General features: G+C 32.4%; 3 protein-coding genes across 4 annotated transcripts; 2 read left to right on the top strand and 1 right to left on the bottom strand.

The window, feature by feature from the left end:
* The first annotated feature begins 1076 nt into the window (after nucleotides 1-1076).
* Nucleotides 1077-5834, top strand: LOC130960587 (uncharacterized). The gene is made up of 9 exons (XM_057886016.1): nucleotides 1077-1345; nucleotides 1452-1526; nucleotides 1963-2049; nucleotides 3053-3109; nucleotides 3520-3612; nucleotides 4818-4890; nucleotides 5027-5102; nucleotides 5172-5262; nucleotides 5410-5834. The coding sequence occupies exons 1-9, from the start codon at nucleotides 1295-1297 to the stop codon at nucleotides 5527-5529; spliced, it is 723 nt and encodes a 240-aa protein (XP_057741999.1). The 5' UTR covers nucleotides 1077-1294; the 3' UTR covers nucleotides 5530-5834.
* A 2397-nt stretch (nucleotides 5835-8231) lies between these two features.
* On the top strand, nucleotides 8232-12685 carry LOC130961064 (alcohol dehydrogenase class-3-like). The gene is made up of 9 exons (XM_057886713.1): nucleotides 8232-8490; nucleotides 8614-8750; nucleotides 9481-9527; nucleotides 9642-9967; nucleotides 10821-10903; nucleotides 10988-11063; nucleotides 11765-11922; nucleotides 12098-12259; nucleotides 12422-12685. Exons 1-9 carry the CDS (start codon nucleotides 8457-8459, stop codon nucleotides 12536-12538), a joined length of 1140 nt encoding a protein of 379 aa, XP_057742696.1. The 5' UTR covers nucleotides 8232-8456; the 3' UTR covers nucleotides 12539-12685.
* Nucleotides 12686-15829: 3144 nt separating this feature from the next.
* LOC130961065 (bifunctional protein FolD 1, mitochondrial-like) lies at nucleotides 15830-20533 on the bottom strand. 2 transcript variants are annotated; one of them, XM_057886716.1, is made up of 6 exons: nucleotides 20354-20533; nucleotides 19344-19580; nucleotides 18489-18805; nucleotides 17283-17519; nucleotides 17018-17185; nucleotides 15830-16404 (listed from the first exon to the last, which is right to left on the bottom strand). In XM_057886716.1, the coding sequence occupies exons 2-6, from the start codon at nucleotides 19537-19539 to the stop codon at nucleotides 16234-16236; spliced, it is 1089 nt and encodes a 362-aa protein (XP_057742699.1). In that variant the 5' UTR covers nucleotides 19540-19580; nucleotides 20354-20533; the 3' UTR covers nucleotides 15830-16233. The 2 variants fall into 2 exon arrangements, with proteins under 2 accessions (XP_057742699.1, XP_057742698.1); XM_057886715.1 differs by having other exon boundaries at nucleotides 19344-19646; nucleotides 20354-20479.
* Nucleotides 20534-21033: the final 500 nt, after the last annotated feature.

Genomic DNA, 21033 nt, shown 5'->3' with positions numbered 1-21033 from the left:
CGGGGCAGTAGGAGGCGAGGCCTTTGAAGCATGAAAAAAAAATTTAGCCTTACGAATACAATATTTCAACTTTCTAGCCTATGCATGTCTCTACATTATATATTCGAAAATGGGCAAATCCTAACTACAGCATTATAAATACTAACAACATAGCACAAATATTACAAAGTTCCAAACTAATAATTATGTCATACCAACCTAGTACAAGCGAATAGAGTGCCTACAGACCTAACTCCCAACTCATATAACTACGTTCCAGATCTTCATGACTACCCTAACAATGGCCACATCCTTAAATTTAACAACCATAACGAAACTAATCTCGAAGTCGGCCGCCCTGGCGTAATGTGTCGTCTCGTTCAGCTTGTTGATGTCTCAATCATTCCCCGCTTGACGCGCCATTACCGCTTTGGTCAAAGGTATATTAAGAATCATTCCCCGCTTGACGCGCCATTACCGCTTTGGTCAAAGGTATATTAAGAAAGGGTTAAAAGAGGGGAGAAAGATGTTAACAAAGTCAAACTGGGGCCTAGAACTAAGCTGTAAACAACTATATATAGGCGCGGATGGGTCATATCTTGTTTACAGTGTAAACGAGATGACATTGTGCTTATCTCGTTTACGCTGTAAACGAAATATGCGCTGCGTAAACGAGATATGCGCATTATCATCTCGTTTACACTATAAACGAGATATAGTAAAGAAATTTAAATTAGTAAATTCTCGTAAAAATATTTATTTTGATTAATATTATATTTATTTTATTTATTAAAATAAAAATGGCAGATACATTTGGATGGTGGTAGGAATAACTAAAATTTCAAAAATTGAAATAAGTTGTGCGTCAAAATTCAATTTTTCATTTAGTAGGAGTATTCATAGTCCGATCCAGCTTAGACTCGATGGATTTAGCCCGAATCTGGCCCAATTTCATTTGGATGCACTGATAACCGAAAACAAAAAATTAATCCGACTAAGTGATTATGACCAAAAAAAAAAAAAAAAATCCGACTAAGTAATTCAACCGGGTTATAGCAAGGGTTGGCTCAACCGCTCAACCCGGTTGAAAAGTATGGATTTGGGCTCGGAAGTTAGGGCACGCCACACCAAGGAGGCAGGGACAGAGACAGAGACAGAGACAGAGTTCCCAGCGTCCCCTGTATTTCTCACTTCGTCCCTTCTTCAGCCAGTCAGCCATCTCCAACCACAACCCAGCCAGACTTCTTCCCCTTCTTCCTCTCGCACTCGCAGCCTCGCACCAGTCACCACCACCATTCTGCGTAATTTGTACCAAATGGAAAGTACGCAATCCAGTTCGTCTACAAGCTTAGTTGACAAGTTAGTGGTGAGTGGTCATTCTTTTTCTGTTTGCAGAAAATTGTTAAGTTGATCATAGCTAACATTTCTTTCTTATGTAAATTGGGAAAATTTTTTTCCCAATATTTGTATAGTGTCCTGGAGATGTGGTTCTTGACCTCTCTAACTTGACAAATCAGACAATTAAGCTTGGAGGAGGTCTATATCAGGTATGCTATAGCTTTTACTTTTAAAAAACAAAAATGCACTTCAAAAGTCAGCCACCATGTATCTGTTATAAGCTTGTTAGAAAATTAGCACGCTACATGCCTCCAATGCACACTCTCACTTATTATGGTTCCTTTTTTTTTTCCCGCGGCCCCGGGGGGGGGGGGGGGGGGGGGGGGGGTTAATTTTGATGATTGAAGTGTAAAATTTCTCTATTTGGAAGTGGCTTTTCTTCTTCTGATAGTGGATATCAAGATTAGGGACCTAAACTTTGGTTCTCTAATATTTGACAACAGTGAAATTGGTGGGATTTTTACCTTTTTATTTGATCCATTAGAACTTCACTATGCGTAGTAAATGATGTAAATGACACTGTAATAATGTGTGTACTTAGGCAGTTTTTGTTCTTACCTTCTTTTCCTGTAACAATTCTTCTAGGACTGTGATGCAATTTCAGTAATGAAAGCTGGCAAGCTAAGGTTCTCGAAACCTAATAAATATTGGGTTGAAAGTTCTCAGAAAAGGGTGAGTGTGATCTTGTTGTTTGATGTTATATATGTATCTGTAAAGGCATGCCTTTTGATTTTCATGTTTAATCTGTAGAATGATGATTTCCCAGTATTATCGGTTCACTTCGTTTTGGGATTTTTATTTTGTATACTGTCTCTATTTTTGCTATACTTTATGGCAGAAAATCAAGCATGTGTTTCTTTAGTTACAGCGATCTGTTTATCTTGCTTCTTTTAATAGCTAGGTAAATCTGATTTGCAGAAAGAGTATTAAGAAGGTTCATCTATTGTGGTTGTAATTCCATTTATCAGTGTTAAATTTTGTTTTTGTTGTGTTTGAAGTTCATTATTTGTATGAAATTTGTGTACAACTTTCTGTCTTGCTTGCTTTGGATATCCTTTATCACGCTTTTATCACGATTTGCTGCCACCCAGAAAATTTGGTTATGCTTAAAAGCATTGCTTCATTTTACATTTTCCACATGGTGTCTTTTTGATACTCATATATCGCATGCATGTTGTTCTCAAAGCTTAATAGTTGAATAGAGGCATTTTAGTGATTTTATAACTAACATGCCGTTTCACAAAGAGTCTATGAGTTGAAGCTTAAGCAATGCATATGTTCACGTTACCTTCTTTGAAGTTTAATCTATATATTTAATCTTTTTTCAAGAATGGTAGGCAACAATAATTGAGTTCAAGATTAATTGGTCATAGAGACTTTGATACTATGTCATGAGTCATCTCTTGAAAAGGTTTATTGGTTTAAGCTGTAAGCTAAAGTCTCAAGAATGAATTTAGTATGTAATAAAGTTAGTACTTGTTTGCATTCAGCCAGTAGACTATCTCCTACTGCATTTGGATTTTCTTTTTTTAGTTATCTCATGTCAGTAAAATTTTATATAAGTTATCTTCTTTTTCTGTCGTGCACAGAGTAATAAAAATTTCTATCTGCAAATAATGAAATAATATATTTTCTTGTTTAAGATGCTAGATTTCTGATCATGTTGTTTCTGCAGTATGTGCCCCATGCAGAAGATTCTGTCCTTGGAATTGTTGTAGACTCTAGATCAGATGTAAGTTGACTTTCTGCTGTTATCTTCAAGCTTTTAGGTATTTTAGTTTGCTAGTCAAACTGCATCTTTTATGATTGCATATGTCCTCCCACCATCATTTTCCATGCTTCAAAGTTTAATGTGAGTCAATTCTTGAGCATTTGTTTCTGATTGCAAGTCTTAATCCATTATTCTTGAATAACTCATAAGAAAAGAAAATTAACAACATCATGGTGGTGGTCCCCTTTCATTGGAATTAGTTTCTGGATATTATCAGGTACAGGTTGTTTGCAGCATTATTAGTTTTCTGTGATTTATATTTCCTGTCATATACAATTATGACTTGCTCGATTTTTTTTGTCAATTTACTCTTGTTTCTCATTTTAGGAATTATTTTGTATGATGTTATAAAAATGTGAATACTCTTGCAGAATTTTCTTGTAGACATAAAGGGGCCTTCATTAGCATTTCTGCCAGTGCTTGCATTTGAAGGAGGAACCAGAAGAAATATACCCAAATTTGAGGTATGTGTAAAAATGCCTGTGATTTTATTACGAGAAGTCATCTTCTCATTGAACTGTTGTAAACTTAATCGGTTTGTGCAATTTAATTTTACTTTCCTTTGCAATTGAGGACCTGTTTCATGTGATTATGTAAAGCATAACATATTTAAACTTGATCCTCAGTCTATTATATTACTACTTTCCTTATAATTATTAACAAATTTACGAAATAATTAAAATATTTATGAACAATTGGTACAGCACACTAAGTATGATTTATTATATTGAATATCAATATATGCTCCTAGATTATTTATGTAAAAGATTACATACACATTTAGAGATCAGAATTACTCAATGTAGGAAGGATAAGGACAAAATTGAATTTCTCTATACTAACTTTTGGGCACAAGCAACTGTGATTAGTTGTGGCTGAAAGAGAAAATTGAATATTTGACTGAGTTAATTATTCATGAGTCTAACTCCTAAGATTTGATCAGCAACCATGATAGCTTGGTCATAAGTTTGGTAGCTTTGTCACAATTCTTTTCTTTTCTTCAGAGTGATTTTAGCACTAGTACCAAAGAAAGATGGAACAACCAAAGGAATAGCAAGAATCTTATGTAGTATGGAGCTTTCAAGCCATCATTATCATCATTTTTGTAGATGATGGGAGACCATTACTAGTGGGTGATATGCAGTGTGTTATGTATTTCTTTGTAGAATAATTCCTTTCGCGGATACTTAGATACAGGATTTCTTCTAATGGAATATAGGATTGCTTCTACTCTTGCACCTTGCAGCATCGTATACATTGCCTCTGTCATATTTATATAAATTCAAGAATGAATCAGCATTTCAATTTCATTCATGTTTGAAAGACATGTCAGGGTGCAATATGAACTATGAACAAAGAGTACTTTATTAGCTGTACATATTGTGCTAGTATTTTGCACAAATTACCAGTGTTGTGATAGTTTGAAGTTTGAACAAATTTAATAATTCATTCTTCGGAAAATGTGTTCTACCTAATATGTTAGATTCAATCAGCTAGTAACATATATTAAATGCTGTTCATTTTCCTGCTGCCCTCTTTTTCTTATTGTGCTAGTAAACTCACACTTGAACTGTCATTTTTCCTATTAGTGATAAAAGGCGTACATATTGGCTAGCCAGTTGTACTTTGCATATTGTGTCTTTCTTGTGCCTAATGCTTCCTTTTGCAGGCAGGTACATTGATTTATGTGCGAGTTGTGAAAGCAAACCCTGGAATGAATCCAGAGCTGTCATGTACTGATGGTTCGTAACATATCCTCAGACTTTTTTGGTTGAGACCTTTTGTCAAATTTTTTGGGAGTTGGTTTAAGTTTTTTGTTTATGCTTATTTATCTATAGTGTTTTTTTTTTTTTAAATTTCATTTTGGTGTTTGTTTAGCAACCGGGAGAGCAGCAGAATATGGTGCCTTGAAAGAGGGTTTTATGTTTGAATGTTCAACTGGCCTCTCAAGAACGTAAGTCTCATTGTTGCTGCCATTTTGTCCATTATTTTCACATATCTTGACGTGAGGGTTCATTTGCAGGCTTCTCAGCTCGCCAACATGTCCAGTACTAGAAGCTTTAGGGAAGAAGCTGTCTTTTGAAATAGCAGTTGGTTTAAATGGACGTGTTTGGGTATGCATACTCCTCTACTCTCATTGTGCCCTATGTTCCCATTTGATGCTATCTGTTGTTTTTTTTCCCACCATGTTAGGCTACTCTTGTGAAGAGACATTCTATTCTAATTTCAGATTTCCTTTTTCATATAATTGTTGCATTTAGGTGAATTCAGCATCTCCTTCTACAACTATCATTGTATCTAATGCAATTATGAACTCAGAGTCGTTGAGTGGGGCTCAGCAGAGAATAATGGTTGAGAAGCTGTTGCAAAGGATCCAGTAACAGTGCTGTTCATACATGAAAAAGCTAGGTTTCTGAATTTATTTTAGGTTCTTTAATTTGGTGTAGATTGCCCTTCTTTAACCTAGTAGTTTATGATTTAGTGTAATGTAAAATTTCTTCCCCATTTAAGTTTTGGCTTAAAAGACGTCACGTATATTATAGGCACATAGCACAGATGCACTTGCATATTCAATTTTGCTTAGAAGTCTGAAAATGTGATCAACTTTGAGGATTTTTGGGTGCTCTTGATCCAACGGTTGCAGAAACAGCTATGAGCAAACCCATTTACGTTGAAGATTCTTCAAGGTGTGTAGTGCAACATAAACTGCAAAATACATGTGTTGACTTTTTTTTTTTTTTTGGTTAGGTGGATTGGACAATTTCTAATCTTACATATCTCAAATAGATTGGACAATCTCCAATTCTAAGTTCTTCAAAATACATGTGTTGACTTAAGAAATGCACAGTGCAATTTAAAATTAGAAATGCAACTTGTTGAAGTCCAAGGCCCGAGTCTTTAATTCTAGGTACCTCAAAATACATGTGTTAACTTAAGAAATGCACAGTGCAATTTAAATTAGAAATGCAACTTGTTGAAGCCCAAGGCCCGAGTCTTTCACATAATAAAACTATTAAAAACTATTTATTTACTCGTCAAAGTTCAAACCACTCAAATTCATGATAGCATCTTTTGAAAAAAGTAACATTAAAGTCAACAGACTAGATAATAATATACTGCCGCAGTCATGAAAAACATTTTAAGAATTATTTTATAAGTTACTTATATTCATGCGTTTCATGTTGTTATTGTACGTTTTTTTTTTTTGGTTATCGTTATCATCAACACCACTTTTTCTCTTTCTCCTTATTTTTTTTATTGGAATTTTTTTTCTTTCTTTTATTATTTTAAATCCAATTTAGTGGCTGAAGTGTGGTTTAATTTTAAAAGAAAAAATGTAGTATTAGATAAAATATTTTTTTGTATTTGTAGTAAATTTAGGTGTAACACAAAAATATTTGGGTGTAATACGAAGATATTTGAGTATATTTTAAAAAATTTAGGTGTATTTTTATTTTGATAAGTTCTGCATAATTCAAAACTCTTCTTCATCTTCTATTGCTTATTTTTTTTTATCATCATCATCATCTTTTTTTCTTATTCATCTTTTCTTTTATTTTACCTTCTTAAGTTTTTTCTTGTTTTATTATTTTAATAAGAATAAAAAGAAAAAATTAAACAAAGAAGAAGAAGCAATACATAATATTGCAAAATTACTTGGAATAGAATGAACTTATATTCATTTAACTAAAAGAAAGAAAGAAATAAGGAAAAAAAGAAGAAAAAAATGTAGCATTAAAGAAAATATTTTTCTGTATTTGTAGCAAATTTGGGTGTAATACGAAGATATTTGGGTGTAACACGAAGATATTTAGGCGTATTTTTATTCTTATAAGTTCTGCATACTTCAAAACTTACTTTTCTTCCTTCTCATCTCCTACTGCTGCTTCTTCCTCATCTTCTTATTTTGTTTTCTTATAATTTTTTTTGAGAGAAAAAATCAAACAAAAAAAATTACATAATGTTGCAAAATCAATAGAAAGAGGAGAAAAAATGCAGCAACAATAACAACAATAAAAAGAACCACGATGATGATAAAACACGAATAAAAGAAGGAATGCGAAGAAAAATGAGGAAGAATGCAAAGAAGAAGGAGAAGAAAAAGAAGGAGAAGGAGCAGGAGGAAGAACCTGGAATGCAAACGTTGAAGTAGAACCGTTTTTCATTTGGCATTATTCAAAGTTGAGGAAGCGCGCGTTTACATGCTCTTTAAATTGAGAGTTGTTTTTGTTGGGTTTGGACTAACTTGTATAGACTTGTATACCAAAAAAATTTGTATGTATAACAAGTCTCACATTTTAAATCAATGTTTATTTTTGTTTCTAAAGAAATTATATGGTGCTTATTGTATTTCTATTTTCTAATTCAAATATTAATGTTGGTATGGTCCACTGTAATTTAGATATATTAATTTTAAGAATTTAATTTTTGTCTATTATTATTTTAGTAGTGTAAAAGAGGTATAAATATTCTCAAAAAGTCTTCAAAAATTATTTTTATTGGATAGGTTGATCCTTACAATATTTTGAAGGAGAACTAATTTGTCTTAGAATATATTCTTTGAAGATCTAATTGTTTTATAATATAATTTATTTTAGGGATTTATTTGTCTAAAATATATAAAAAAATTGATTCAAAACGACTTAAGAATCAATTTTTCTAATAAGAGTAATTCTCAAGGACTTTTAGAGAATACAAATTTGTCAGAGACTAATGTTCCATCAAAAATTCTATAGGAGCAAATATGAGTATTTACTTGTAAAAGAGTTAGCATAATAGAGCTTAAATCCTATATCTTCCTATCCATTATTAATCCTAAATAAAAGTAACTAATTTTTAAATTTATTATTTAAAAATATAATCCAAACACGTAAACATGATTCAATTACTTTATAAAATTTTTACACTGCATTAAAATTAAACTCTGAAGCGATTTATTCTATATCACATGTGCCAAATATTTTTATCACTAAAAAACATACATAAACATAACACGTGAATTAGTGAATAGATCAATTATTATCATTTGGATTGTTTTATCGGTTCAGAGGGAACATCAAGATGACGTGAAGATAACAAGCTCTTATCTCCGAAAAAGAAAAGTCTGTAATTGATTTTGTTTGTTCATTCTTGATTTTGACATATTCACATGTTCATGCTTTTTCCCTTTTAGACTCTCACTCTTCAACTTGCTCCTCAAGCCTCTCCTAATTCCTAATTCTTTCACGTGAATCTCACTTTCATTTCATTTTCCTCACTCTCTCTTTCTCTCTTCTCATATCACTTTTCTTCCGTGTCTTACATTTCCATGGCTACAGAGGGAAAAGTAATCACCTGCAAAGGTATATCTATATATACCTTTTCTCTTTTTCACGTGAATTGTGATTCATTTTTCTGTTGTTTATATATGAAGAATTGAAATGAATGAGCGAAGCATGATTTAATTGTTGTTGTTGTTTGTGAAGCTGCTGTGGCTTGGGAACCAAACAAGCCATTGAGTGTTGAGGATGTTGACGTGGCACCACCGCAGGCTGGAGAGGTCAGAATCAAAATTCTCTACTCTGCTCTCTGTCACACAGATGCTTATACTTGGAGTGGCAAGGTATCACTATCTTTTCATTTTATCTCAAATTCTTGTTACTTTGGTATCTAATTTACTCACTCATTCTCGAATTAAGTGTATCTTTCACTCTTTCGATTCATCGAAAATTTGATGCTGTGTCTAGATACATTAACTTTTTAACGGATCAAAAAGTTAAAAGGGACAGTTAATTTAAGAAGGGAGGAGTAGTTGCTTTTTTGTTTTCCCTTTTCTTTTTTTATGGGATCTGATGTATGTACAGTCAATGGTGAACAAATTAGGAAAAAAGTTTCTCTTTATCTCTATTTTGTTTAGATTAATTTTGATGTATTGTTAATATATCACAATGATTGATATGAGTTGTGACTTTACTATGCATTGCAACAAGTTTATAATATCTATGATGCATGAAAGTTAACCTACCGTTTTGACTGAACATAATGGTGCCCTTTGATTCAGGTGGGTGAACTCATTTAGTGGGTAAGGGCATTGGTGGTGTTTGTTATATTTGCTCTGATAGAATGTTATAGTATGATTGGTTCATGTGTGTGTTTTGAAACTTGTTGAGAGGTTCCAGAATCAATTTTCGGGGAGGAATATTGATTTTGGTGATCTTCTACTACTTGTATCCAAAATTCTAGGAGAAATGAAACTTTTTTACTCTATCAGAATCACTTTTACAGGAACTACCAAACTAAATCACTTTTACTCTAAAATCTATTTTACCTAAATCAATTAATTGCTTTTGCAGGATCCAGAAGGTCTATTCCCCTGTATACTTGGTCATGAGGCTGCTGGGTATGCAAAGATTTATTTGGATTAGAATACATTTTAAGCTACATGATTAGAATTAAAAGCATAAACATTGGAATGCTTAATTGTTGTTAATAGAAGTTCTACGTTTTGGTATAGGATTGTGGAAAGTGTTGGCGAAGGTGTTACTTCAGTTCAGCCTGGAGATCATGTCATACCCTGCTACCAAGCTGAATGTGGAGACTGCAAGTTCTGCAAATCCGGCAAAACAAACCTCTGCGGCAAGGTTCGTTCGGCCACCGGAGTTGGCGTCATGCTGAGCGATCGCAAGAGTCGTTTCTCCGTCAATGGAAAGCCTATCTATCATTTCATGGGAACTTCCACATTTAGTCAATACACTGTTGTTCATGATGTTAGTGTGGCTAAGATTGATCCCAATGCACCTTTGGACAAAGTTTGTCTTCTTGGATGTGGGGTTCCAACTGGTAAGTTAGTTATATCCTCTATGGAATTTGTATTGAGATCTTGCAACTTTTAGCATATCCTTAAAGTGCATTATCTGTGAGTAGTATAAGCTGCAACTATTTTCGTCTTAATGCACGTTGAACTACACAGATTCCTGATCATAATAGTTGAAGAATAAAATTTAGATTGTCCCAAAGAATAAAACGCTTCGAAATATATCTTGGGAAGCTCTTTAGAGTGATAGCACAAGTGGCTTTAGAGGCTATTAACACCTTTGATCCCTTTGGATCCTTTTCAAAGAGGCTGCTGCTGCAATAAAGGCCTTTAGTAGTATTCTGCTCTTAAAAGAGTGAAGGACAGATCTTAGAACCTAAAATTCTACCAACCCTCTTGTAGATAATTATAACAAATTCCTCTTTTGTTGCCATACAAATACATTTCATCGCTAGCATAAACTTGTTTGTAAATATTAAACGGTGAAATGCTATAGAAGACTTACTCCATATTCTTCACTTAATTATCCTTATATAACTATTATTCAACACAATATGAATATTTTGTTTGATATCTTAAAACAATGTTTTCAGCCTTATCCTTTATCTCACTCTCTTTTGAAATTGTATACGAACCAAGAAGGCTTTGAAGATCATATTTGGGATTGATTTTTTGTCATATCCTTTGTTAAGCAAATATTTTGGTTCCTATTATCTTGTCAATGTCCCTTATCGAGAATTCTGCTTTGAAATTATGTTTGGTTGACAATAATTTGTGGAATTTGATGCAGTGTGATGGCTTTTCTTATTAAACTTATGTTGGATTTTTATAGTTTATGCTTAATTCACATTTTGAATTTGATTAATTTGGTAAATTTAGGCCTTGGAGCTGTTTGGAACACAGCAAAGGTGGAAGCAGGTTCAATTGTTGCTGTTTTTGGTCTTGGAACTGTTGGTCTTGCTGTAAGTTTCCAAAAAGACAATATTAGATTTTGCAATGTCTCCATCAAGCTTCTATATATTATGACTCACAATTATACTTGATAGGTTGCGGAGGGTGCAAAAGCTGCCGGTGCATCACGGATTATTGGCATAGATATCGATCGCAATAAGTTTGAAAGAGGTCTATACTACATAATAAAAAATTTCTTGACACGATTTTCACAAAATCTGCCTGTTATTGTAGAGTGATCTGGTTTTGATATCTCCATATTGTTTGGCAAATATGTTTCCAACTTTTGTGTCTTCACATATAACCTGGTGTCTGACAGTACAATTGAAAAAAAATTTTAGGCCATCTGACAAAGGAAGAAAAGTAAATAATTCCATCCCCCCCCCCCCCCCCCCCCCTTTCCCCTGCATCCCCCCTTCGGACACGAGTCTACGCAAAAGAATTTCATTTTCAAATTGGAATCTATGGCCATTATATGAGTGATATAATTTCTCTATTGGTTTGTATTATATTTTGTTGGTTTATTCCTTCTTTTGTAATTGTTGTAGACTCATAGTATAAATCATATTTTTCAAATTGTAAATCATTTGATAATTTTTTGAGTCGTGAATCTACCATTTCGTATCGTATGATTCAGAAACAAATTAATAAAATATAGAAATAGTAAAATGACATATGTAGATCATAAAGAAAACAATTAAGAAGTATACATTATGTTCAATAAATACATGAAAAATAAAACTTCAAATTCTTTTGCTTGCTCTGAGTTCTGGTTCTATTCAGTTTCTATTTGAGAAAGGACACGATGAAGATAGTGTTCATCTTATAAGTTTCTTACTGTTATTGAACTTGTTATAGTTCTTACTTTGCAGCAAAGAATTTTGGAGTCACAGAGTTTATCAATCCAAAGGAGCATGAAAAGCCAATTCAGCAGGTCATAGCTGATCTCACAGATGGTGGAGTTGATTACAGCTTTGAGTGCATTGGAAATGTCTCAGTGATGAGGGCTGCTTTGGAATGCTGCCATAAAGTGAGTGCTGCTAATACCTCCTCTAGAAGTGATTTTGAAAGAGAGAAGAAAGTTTTACATGTTTCATTGTATGTCAATGATACTATATGGATTGGATGATACCATAGTATTCCATTATAAATTATGTTTACATTTAAGCCATATGAAAACATATTTTTCTTGTTGAAAATTTCAGGGATGGGGTACATCAGTAATTGTAGGTGTTGCGGCATCAGGTCAAGAAATATCGACTCGGCCCTTCCAGTTGGTGACCGGGCGAGTCTGGAAAGGAACAGCTTTCGGAGGCTTCAAGAGCAGGTCACAAGTACCTTGGCTTGTTGACAAGTACATGAAGAAGGTAAAAGGTTTTTTTTAACCAGTGTCCTATTTTATGCATCAAAATCATTTAAACCAATATACTTGAAAATGTAGCAATGTGTTTTTAGTTTATACTATAGATATTAGTAAATAAATTACATTTCATACCTTACTATATTGATTGGTCTACACATGTTTGCAGGAAATCAAGGTTGATGAGTACATTACACACAGTTTGAACCTTGCTGATATTAACAAAGCATTTGACCTTTTGCATGAAGGAGGGTGTCTCCGTTGTGTTCTTGCATTGCATGTATGAATTGAGGTGTTATGCTGATTTCTGTGTTTTTTCAGTGTAAAATTTGTAAGATCATTTTCATGGCTTTTTAATAATAAATTTAAAATATGAATTGTATCTTCATGTATCTCTTTCCAATATTTCATCAAGAAACCTTTGCAATGTTAATGATATTGTTACAAAGAAAATACTTTTGCACATCATACAAAGTTCATCACACACTACATATAATTTTCTTTTAAATTTTCTTTTAATAAAAATGACATGTTTTGTACTGGTCTCGATTATAAAAGTAGCTATATGTTATTTGTATTCATTTTGTTTAATATATTGGGGTTACATATACTGTCTGAGCAAATATTTGCATTCATTTTATTTAATATAATTGTTACATATACTTTCATGAGCAAATAACTATTTTACACTTTTAAAAGATTACGATTTAGGCAAAAGACAAGACACTGAGACACAAAATCGTGTTTGGCAGAGAAGACATGGACAGAGACAATGTGTCCAAAGATACTGAATTAGTATATTTTGTATTCATCCTGATAGGAAGGACACGGAGACACTAACAAGGGACACAACTTATTTTTTATTTTTTCTTTCATTATTCTTGTTAATTTTTCATAATTATATTTTTTATTATTATATTTTTTATCTCAAAAATTTTGAATGAAAAAAATAAAAATAAATTAGATTTTCATAATTTGTTCTAGTTTATCATCAAACAGAGTACAAGAACACAAAATTTTGTGTCTTTGTCCATCAGTGTCTTGTCCTGTCCTGTTCTCAGTGTCTTGTCTTGTTCTCGGAAGCAAATGCAGCCTAAAAGACTAGAATGATAAAATTACATTCTAAAGATATGATCTATTTGACAGAATGAACCAAACATATATAAGTACATAGATAAATTGACTAAACATTTGATTTGGTTTGTCAAATGAAACATATTTTTAGGATCATTTTATCATTTACATTTTTTGAGGTTTATTTTATCAAAATAATCATTTTTAAGAAGTCAAAATGATTTCACTCTTATTTTTTTCCTTGGTATGTTGAAATGTAGAATGCACTTGCCACTTAAGAACTAAGATGAGTGGCAGTGTGGCACATCCCATCTAAATTTAAAAAAAGGTATATTAAATTGGTGTACGAAACAAAATAAATATACAACAATGTGTTAGTTATCATCATCATCATCACCTATCCAGAGAGATATCCGACATCCAAGTTGCTTTAATCAATACAATAAGGAAAAAAGACAAATAGGTCTCTGACTTTTCAAACTTTTGACAAATATATCTCTGACAAAATTTAAATACAAAAAAGTCCCTGACTTAAACAAACGGAGGACAATTTAGTCCTTCCGTCTATTTTCCTCTCATACGCCAACAGAACTAGCTGACGTGGCTGAAACGGTATCCAGGTGTCCGTTACGGTGCCACGTTGGAAGGGAAAAAAAGTTCGAAGGACAAATAAGTCCTTGACGTCATTTTACAAATAAAGTTCGAAGGACAAATAGGTCCTTGAGAAATTTTTTTTCAAAATTAATAAACTCATTTTCTAAATTCTCTTATCTACCTCTCTCCATTTTTATATTTTCCTCTACTGTTTTTACTCTATATATAATTATATTTTATATTAGTAATTTGACAAATCAAAATATGTCATTCGATATTTTTTTACAATTAAAATATTTTAAGTGTAAAATTATACACATTAAATTATTTTAAATTTTAGATAACGAATGTTAAAATTAATTACTAATAAAAAATTAGACTTTTTCATATAAAAATAATAACTAAAAATCTTATTATTTAATTTTTTATCTGCAGATATATTGGTCTTCTTAGTCAAAAACTTTTGTCAACTTACGACTTTTTTGTAAAAGTAGTTTGATTTTATAAATCTTTTGTGTCATGCATAATTTATACTGTTAGAACAAAGTGAACTATAATTTTAAAAAAAAATTCTCGTAATGTTATTATGCATAAAAATACTAGTTCTAATATAATACACAAATGCACTAATGCTAACTTAATACATGAATGATACACAAATGAACTAATGCTAACTTGATGCATAAATGAACTGATGCTAACTAATGCCACTGGTATGATGAAAACTGAACTAATGCAATTTAACAAATTCTAATATAATACACAAATGCACTAAAACTAAACTAATGCAATTTAAGAAAAAGAGTAGAAACATAACAAGCCCAATTTCTACAATTTTAATACAAATAATTTAAATTGTAGAATAAAACAAGTTAACTAGATTTCAAAATACAAGCATAATTTTATCAGAAATTATTTTTAATATGGAAAGAAAATTAGTGTTTTGGTTGAATATTGACATTTGAAGTGTATTACAGTATTGTGGAAATTATTCAACACGCCCCCACGTGTTGGCTAAGATGCTGCCACGTGTTCAACACGCCCCCCACGTGTTGGTCAGAATGATGCCACGTGTTCACCACGCCCTCCACGTGTTGCACCACGCCCTCCACGTGTTGACTTCCCACAAAAAAAATTTCACCCATCTATAATTACACCACATTCTCCCATTTTCAACAAAAACACCAATATTTTTTCCATACAAAAAAAAAATTAACCTAATTTTATAAACTAAATTCTCATACTAGAAGCATAATAGAAGTATAATGAAAAAAAAAATTCTCAAGGACCTATTTGTCCTTCAAACTTTATTTGTAAAATGACGTCAAGGACTTATTTGTCCTTCGAACTTTTTTCCCCTTCCAACGTGGCACCGTAACGGACACCTGTACACCGTTTCAGCCACGTCAGCCAGTTCCGTTAGGTGTATGAGAGGCAAATAGACGAAAGGACTAAATTGTCCTCCGTTTGTTAAAGTCAGGGACTTTTTTGTATTTAAATTTTGTCAGGGATGTATTTGTTAAAAGTTTGAAAAGTCAGGACCTATCTGTCTTTTTCCCATACAATAATTATATAGGGCCCCAAGAAGCTCTGGCAATTTATATGTTGGGATATACTTCCATTTTATATACAAAATATATTAATATTATCTAGAACTCAATGGATTCCAACTAATATGCTTTATTGCTATCGTCTCATTGGTATATTTATGAAGAGGTCCCTCTCCAAAAACACTATTTTTTAAAACCACAAAACACATTATGCATATTGGATAATGGACCAACATTAACAATTTGTTGTAAAATAAAGATGGTAAAAACAAAATAAAAGAGAAAATAAGATGATTCTATTATTAATACTTTCTTATAGGTATTTCTCAATACAAATATTTATAATGTATAAACACACTCTTTATAGTAATATACTCGCTATAACAATAACTGATTCTCAATTTAGAAGCAAAACTCGCTTCTTTCTCGTCTAAGCCATAGTATATGCTGCTTCAGCTTGATGTGTCCTTGAATTGTGAAAAGAACCAACAGCAAGTATCCACTTTAGATATAAAATAAAAAATTTCATGGCACTAAACCACTTGACTCATGAACTAAGTTCACAATAAAGACAACATTAGATAAATACAACGCATTTTGATTAACTAATCTCATGAAATTTTCTAACATTAATATTTTCTAAGTTAGTCCTTGTTCAAGTACAAAGATACATTAAAAGATCATTCAAAACTTTATAAACTAGTCCTCTTCTGTTCTAAAAGTAAAAAGTTTAATGAGAAGTATGAGTCAACTAAACAGTAGATCAAGTAAAATTAAGAATGCGTTTTGCAGAATCCAGTGTGTTAAGTAGTAGCATAGCAACAGTCATAGGTCCAACTCCTCCGGGGACAGGGGTAATAATGGAAGCAACCCTAACAGCTTCTTCAAAGCATACATCACCAACAAGTCGGTAACCGTCCTCATAGCTAGGATCCTGCAACACTTTAGCTTTGTAAGATACGATTGTCATCAATGACGGATCCAAAAAATTTTGTCAGTGGGAAACAAATATATATCGCATAACAAAATAATTTTCATAGTAATTTAATATAATGGGGGCAAATTTAATAACATAACGGGGTAAATAAATATTATTACTATATACTACTCACAAAATTTTTTGAATTCTAGTGGGGGCACTTGCCCCCACAACATTATATATACATCCGTCACTGCATGATCATTAATCTGTTGGGTTTTTCCTGTATCTCGTTAAAATTATAGAATAATGATACGCTTGTGTTATTTGTGGTAAAATCTTCCATTTGTAATGTTAACCAAAGTTATTAATTTTTAAGATTTACAAAATTTGTGATAAAATCTCAACTACTGATTATATAAAGGATACCAGTGTCCTTGTACCATAACAAAGATAACATTGTGCATTAAGCCATGGAAACAATTAAAAATTTAAAATGTCTTCACCTAACAACTTGTTACTTTTTTAGAAAAGATTGTTGAAGTTTTCATGACAAGTTGGTTAATTGAAACTTTTGAATGCAGCAACTGAAATATGAGAAGTTATTTGATGGGGATTACTAACTCACCTCAACAGGAGTCGTCCCGACATCAATCACAACTGCACCAGGTTTTATCCAGTCGCCACGCACCAAATTTGGCAGTCCAGCAGCTGAAACTACAATGTCAGCTTCACAAGTGACCTGTTTCGAGTTTTCTGTAAATGCATGTACAACGGTGACTGTTGCATGGTGTCTCTGCCAGCAAAGAAGATGATATCACATTATCTACAAGAAGATGAACTAAAGAAGCCACCATGATCGATTCACACATTCAACTGAAATAGATTCTTACCTGCAATAATAAGGATGTCGGCAAACCAACAATATTACTTCTTCCGATTACTACAGCTTTCTTCCCCGTAATCTCCACACCAGCTCTAAGCAATAATTCAATGCAGCCTTTTGGAGTACATGGAGTAAATAGTGGCTCCCTTCCTGCTATTGCGAGATTCCCAATATTAAGGGGATGAAAGCCATCGACATCTTTCGCAAGGCATACAGCATCCAAAACTTTTTCCTCATCTAGATGCTGTACTAAACATTATTGCAACAAGTTAACAACAGAAACTCTAGAAAATTCTAGACATCTCTTCTAATCCTCAATTGTGTTAACTATTTACTTTGAATGTACAGAAAAGACAAACAATAAAACAATATTTCACCTGTAAATGACTCCCAAACAACCAGATGAAGGTTACCATTGAATTATTAATTATTGTATGATTAGAATTATACTTAACCAGATGAATGTAGCCATTGAATTATTAATTATTATATGGTCAGAATCAAATTTTCATAATGTTAATTAAAATTTGCAATATTTTACATAAAAGTGGCATCAAATAAACTAAAGTTCCTACTTCATTTCCCATGATCAATTTTGACAATAGCATCAAATTCTGTTTCTGTACGCGCATACCATTAAGGATGTTTTGTTTTTAAGAAATTTGGGCTTGTATGATATATGTGAGGAAGTATCAGCGGGTTGGGTGGGTTGTGATTTATTAATGCAATTTGGGTGGATAATGATATGTGGTAGTGGATAGTGGACACCTCAAGTTTGAGAACTAGAACTGAAGTTGGGTTAAGGCATATCTATGGTGATTGTTAGAACTGGTGCCAGAGAAGAAGGAAGTTAGAATAACGGGAAATTAATCCGTAATGCCTGAGGTTTCAATATCAAGCCCAAGCCTGAAATATGTACTTTATGGTATTAACTATTAGGTATTAACAATGAAAATGTGCAATAATATACAGAAATAGGACGCTTGGGAATATAGGATCCCTTCGCCCTCCTAAATGGTCGGACACTGAAAACTATGGGTCATTTTGGCAATTCTTATTTCCAACCACCCAAAACAAACCAAATTCTGAGAATTCTTATTCTATGAGTACTGCTTCAGCACAGAAGATAAATTCTTTTGACATCAACAAAGAAATGTACAAGAAGATCAAAGTGTAGCTAACTTATTGTAGAAGTCAAAGATTCAGAAATTACTTTAGGTAGAGGAAGCTGCACAAGAATGCCATGAATTGATGGATCCTTGTTATATTGCATGACAGCATTATGAACTTCTGCTTCTGCACAATCAGTGGATAATTCAGTCACCATAGACTTGATTCCAACTTCTTCACAAGCCGTTACCTTATTGCGAACATAAATTTGAGATTCCCTTCTCTCGCCCACCAAAACTACAGCTAATCCAGGAACTTTTCCGAGGCATTTCTTCATTCTTCTTACCTCATCAGCTATTTTTGACTTGATTTCCATTGATATCAACTTTCCATCAAGCACCACAGCATTCTGTTCATTAACTGAGGCAGACATCAATTACAATGGGAAAATTGATAAATAAAGGGCAGAAGAAGCAATGTGAGCCACAAGAAGAAGTAAAGAATCACAAATTTTCAATCTATTCATATTTACAGAATAATACCATCCTATAAAGACTAGATTGTTCATGTTACTCCTATTACAAAATACACAGCAAATTGCATTCAAAGTTTTGTTTCATTTCTTATCCCACAGTTATGTAAACTAGTCGTAAAAAAATGGTTCAATGAGCTAGGAAAAATCCAATTTCAGCAAAAATGAGGAGTGCGTGAAAAAAACGCAAGCAAAACAATGTAAGAAGAGATGTGTGGTGATGTTTAAGCTGAAATGTTTAAGCTAAATTTTACTCCAAAACACCTATATTTTTCTCATTGAAGTAAAAAGTGCAAGAGATTAATGAATAGATAAAAATTAGGCCTACGAAAGACATGGCATCCACCAAATCATCTAAATGCTAGAATTTAACATCCAAAGAAATAATGATAAATTCAATGTGAACCAAGTGAATAAGATACTTACAGCTTTTATGTACTTCTGGAATATTCTGACAATAAGACTTGGGAGTCCAGATATCACGTATGTCCAGAGAAGCAAGCGGTGGAGACAACAAAATTTGATCCAATTGATGATCAACTTTCAAGGTATGTAGAGACCTTATCTTTTGTGGATGACATTTTCTTAGAAAATTATGCCATGTAACTGCCACTAAGCCCATTTAATACTCGTCAAGTTGTCATAAACAACACTATCGTCTTCCTGAAACAACGTCATTCAAGATTTATTCTTCCTCTTCTTTTTGACTCGTTTACACGAGGTTTGTCTCTGACAAAGTGTTTGGAAATGATGCTTGGAATTCAATTTGGAATAATTATGGAAATGAATTAAATCCTATATTTTGATAAAACTTTACCCTTTTAAAAATAGAACATCAAATTTTAAATGCCTATCTGACTATCTCCATAGCTGAAGTCTGAAGAAAATGTATGCAACACAAAATCAACCAGAAAGATATAACATATGGTAAATAAAGGATGACTTCCGAATACGAAAGCTTTCTTCGAAGATTATTTATCAAGTTTAACGAAATTGAGCAGCAAAATAAACATTCCAGAGCACAATAACGCATTAGAGCATGCATTATTATATATGAAATCTAGAATAATAGAGGTGTCAATAACATTTGAAGAGCTCAAACATCACTTTAGTGACTTCTAGTCCAGTCTAACCGCTTTGTTCTAACATTATCATTATTTTTTCTTTTAAATAGAAACACAAAACAACAATGAAAAATAATTAAATTATATAAAGAAAAAATAACCTCCTTAGGAACCTGGACATCAAACCTGAATAATCAAACACGAGTAGAAACGAATTTTGTGACTATCTTATCTTAACAATGCTAAAACAAATAGACGCCAAAACAAATTTACAATTTTAACGCACCAAAAAAATTACGACCTCAATTAACTTTGGAATTCAACCAATTAACAACAAATTGAGAGCAAATAACTAGGGATGAGAAAACTCACGGCAGCTGCAGCAGAAGGACGCGTAGAACAGCAACAGCAAGAATGAAGACTGAAGAGCAAAGATCCACACGCGAGGAAGGATTTTCCAATAAGGCAGTGTCATTTTACTTTTAAGTATAATAATTTTTCAAAATCAATATTTTTGGCATATCTAATTTTACAAGGGCGTTTTTAACCTTTTCAAAATATATAATACCTTATTAGTATGTGTGTCTCAAGTCTCAACTCTTTTATTAGGTTGTGCTTGGAGGGCAGGCTAAGACACAATTAGAATTTGGTTATTTTTACTTGATTGAATTCACTTATCCTTATTCTGTTAATTCCTCAAAAAATTAAAGATTAGTATAATAATTTTTCTTGAAATTCTAAATCAAAACTTTTTTTTAGGATCCTTTATAATAATAAAATATAAATATTAAAATAATATTGATTGACTATTTGATTCAATTTAAAAGTTTTAAGTTAGCAATTATTATTTTTAATGATTTTTTTAAATGTAAATTCATTTTTTAGTATGAACCATCTTGTTAATTACTGTAAAAATCATAACAAGAACTAACATTAAGATTAAAAAGAAGATATATATGCTTAGTTTTATAATAGAATAATATCTACCATAATGTATTTTATATGCAATATTATAAGTAATTTATGTGTCATCAGCTAAATGTAAAATGACT

This window comes from Arachis stenosperma, chromosome 2, assembly GCF_014773155.1.
Source record: "Arachis stenosperma cultivar V10309 chromosome 2, arast.V10309.gnm1.PFL2, whole genome shotgun sequence".
Taxonomy (NCBI): domain Eukaryota; kingdom Viridiplantae; phylum Streptophyta; class Magnoliopsida; order Fabales; family Fabaceae; genus Arachis; species Arachis stenosperma.
This window is presented reverse-complemented; position numbering and strand designations above follow the sequence as displayed.

What these genes read in the sequence shown, in the direction of transcription:
- LOC130961065 (XM_057886716.1), bottom strand. Translation starts at nt 19,539, where the DNA reads ATGGGCTTAGTGGCAGTTACATGGCATAATTTTCTAAGAAAATGTCAT. An exon ending in TCCAGAAGTACATAAAAGCT is followed by an intron (nt 18,806 to 19,343) that starts GTAAGTATCTTA and finishes TGTCTGCCTCAG; the next exon opens with TTAATGAACAGAATGCTGTG. An exon ending in TGCAGCTTCCTCTACCTAAA is followed by an intron (nt 17,520 to 18,488) that starts GTAATTTCTGAA and finishes TGTTTAGTACAG; the next exon opens with CATCTAGATGAGGAAAAAGT.
- LOC130961064 (XM_057886713.1), top strand. Translation starts at nt 8,457, where the DNA reads ATGGCTACAGAGGGAAAAGTAATCACCTGCAAAG. An exon ending in TTGGAACTGTTGGTCTTGCT is followed by an intron (nt 10,904 to 10,987) that starts GTAAGTTTCCAA and finishes TATACTTGATAG; the next exon opens with GTTGCGGAGGGTGCAAAAGC. An exon ending in TTGACAAGTACATGAAGAAG is followed by an intron (nt 12,260 to 12,421) that starts GTAAAAGGTTTT and finishes ACATGTTTGCAG; the next exon opens with GAAATCAAGGTTGATGAGTA.
- LOC130960587 (XM_057886016.1), top strand. Translation starts at nt 1,295, where the DNA reads ATGGAAAGTACGCAATCCAGTTCGTCTACAAGCTTAGTTGACAAGTTA. An exon ending in TTGGAGGAGGTCTATATCAG is followed by an intron (nt 1,527 to 1,962) that starts GTATGCTATAGC and finishes CAATTCTTCTAG; the next exon opens with GACTGTGATGCAATTTCAGT. An exon ending in GAAATATACCCAAATTTGAG is followed by an intron (nt 3,613 to 4,817) that starts GTATGTGTAAAA and finishes TTCCTTTTGCAG; the next exon opens with GCAGGTACATTGATTTATGT.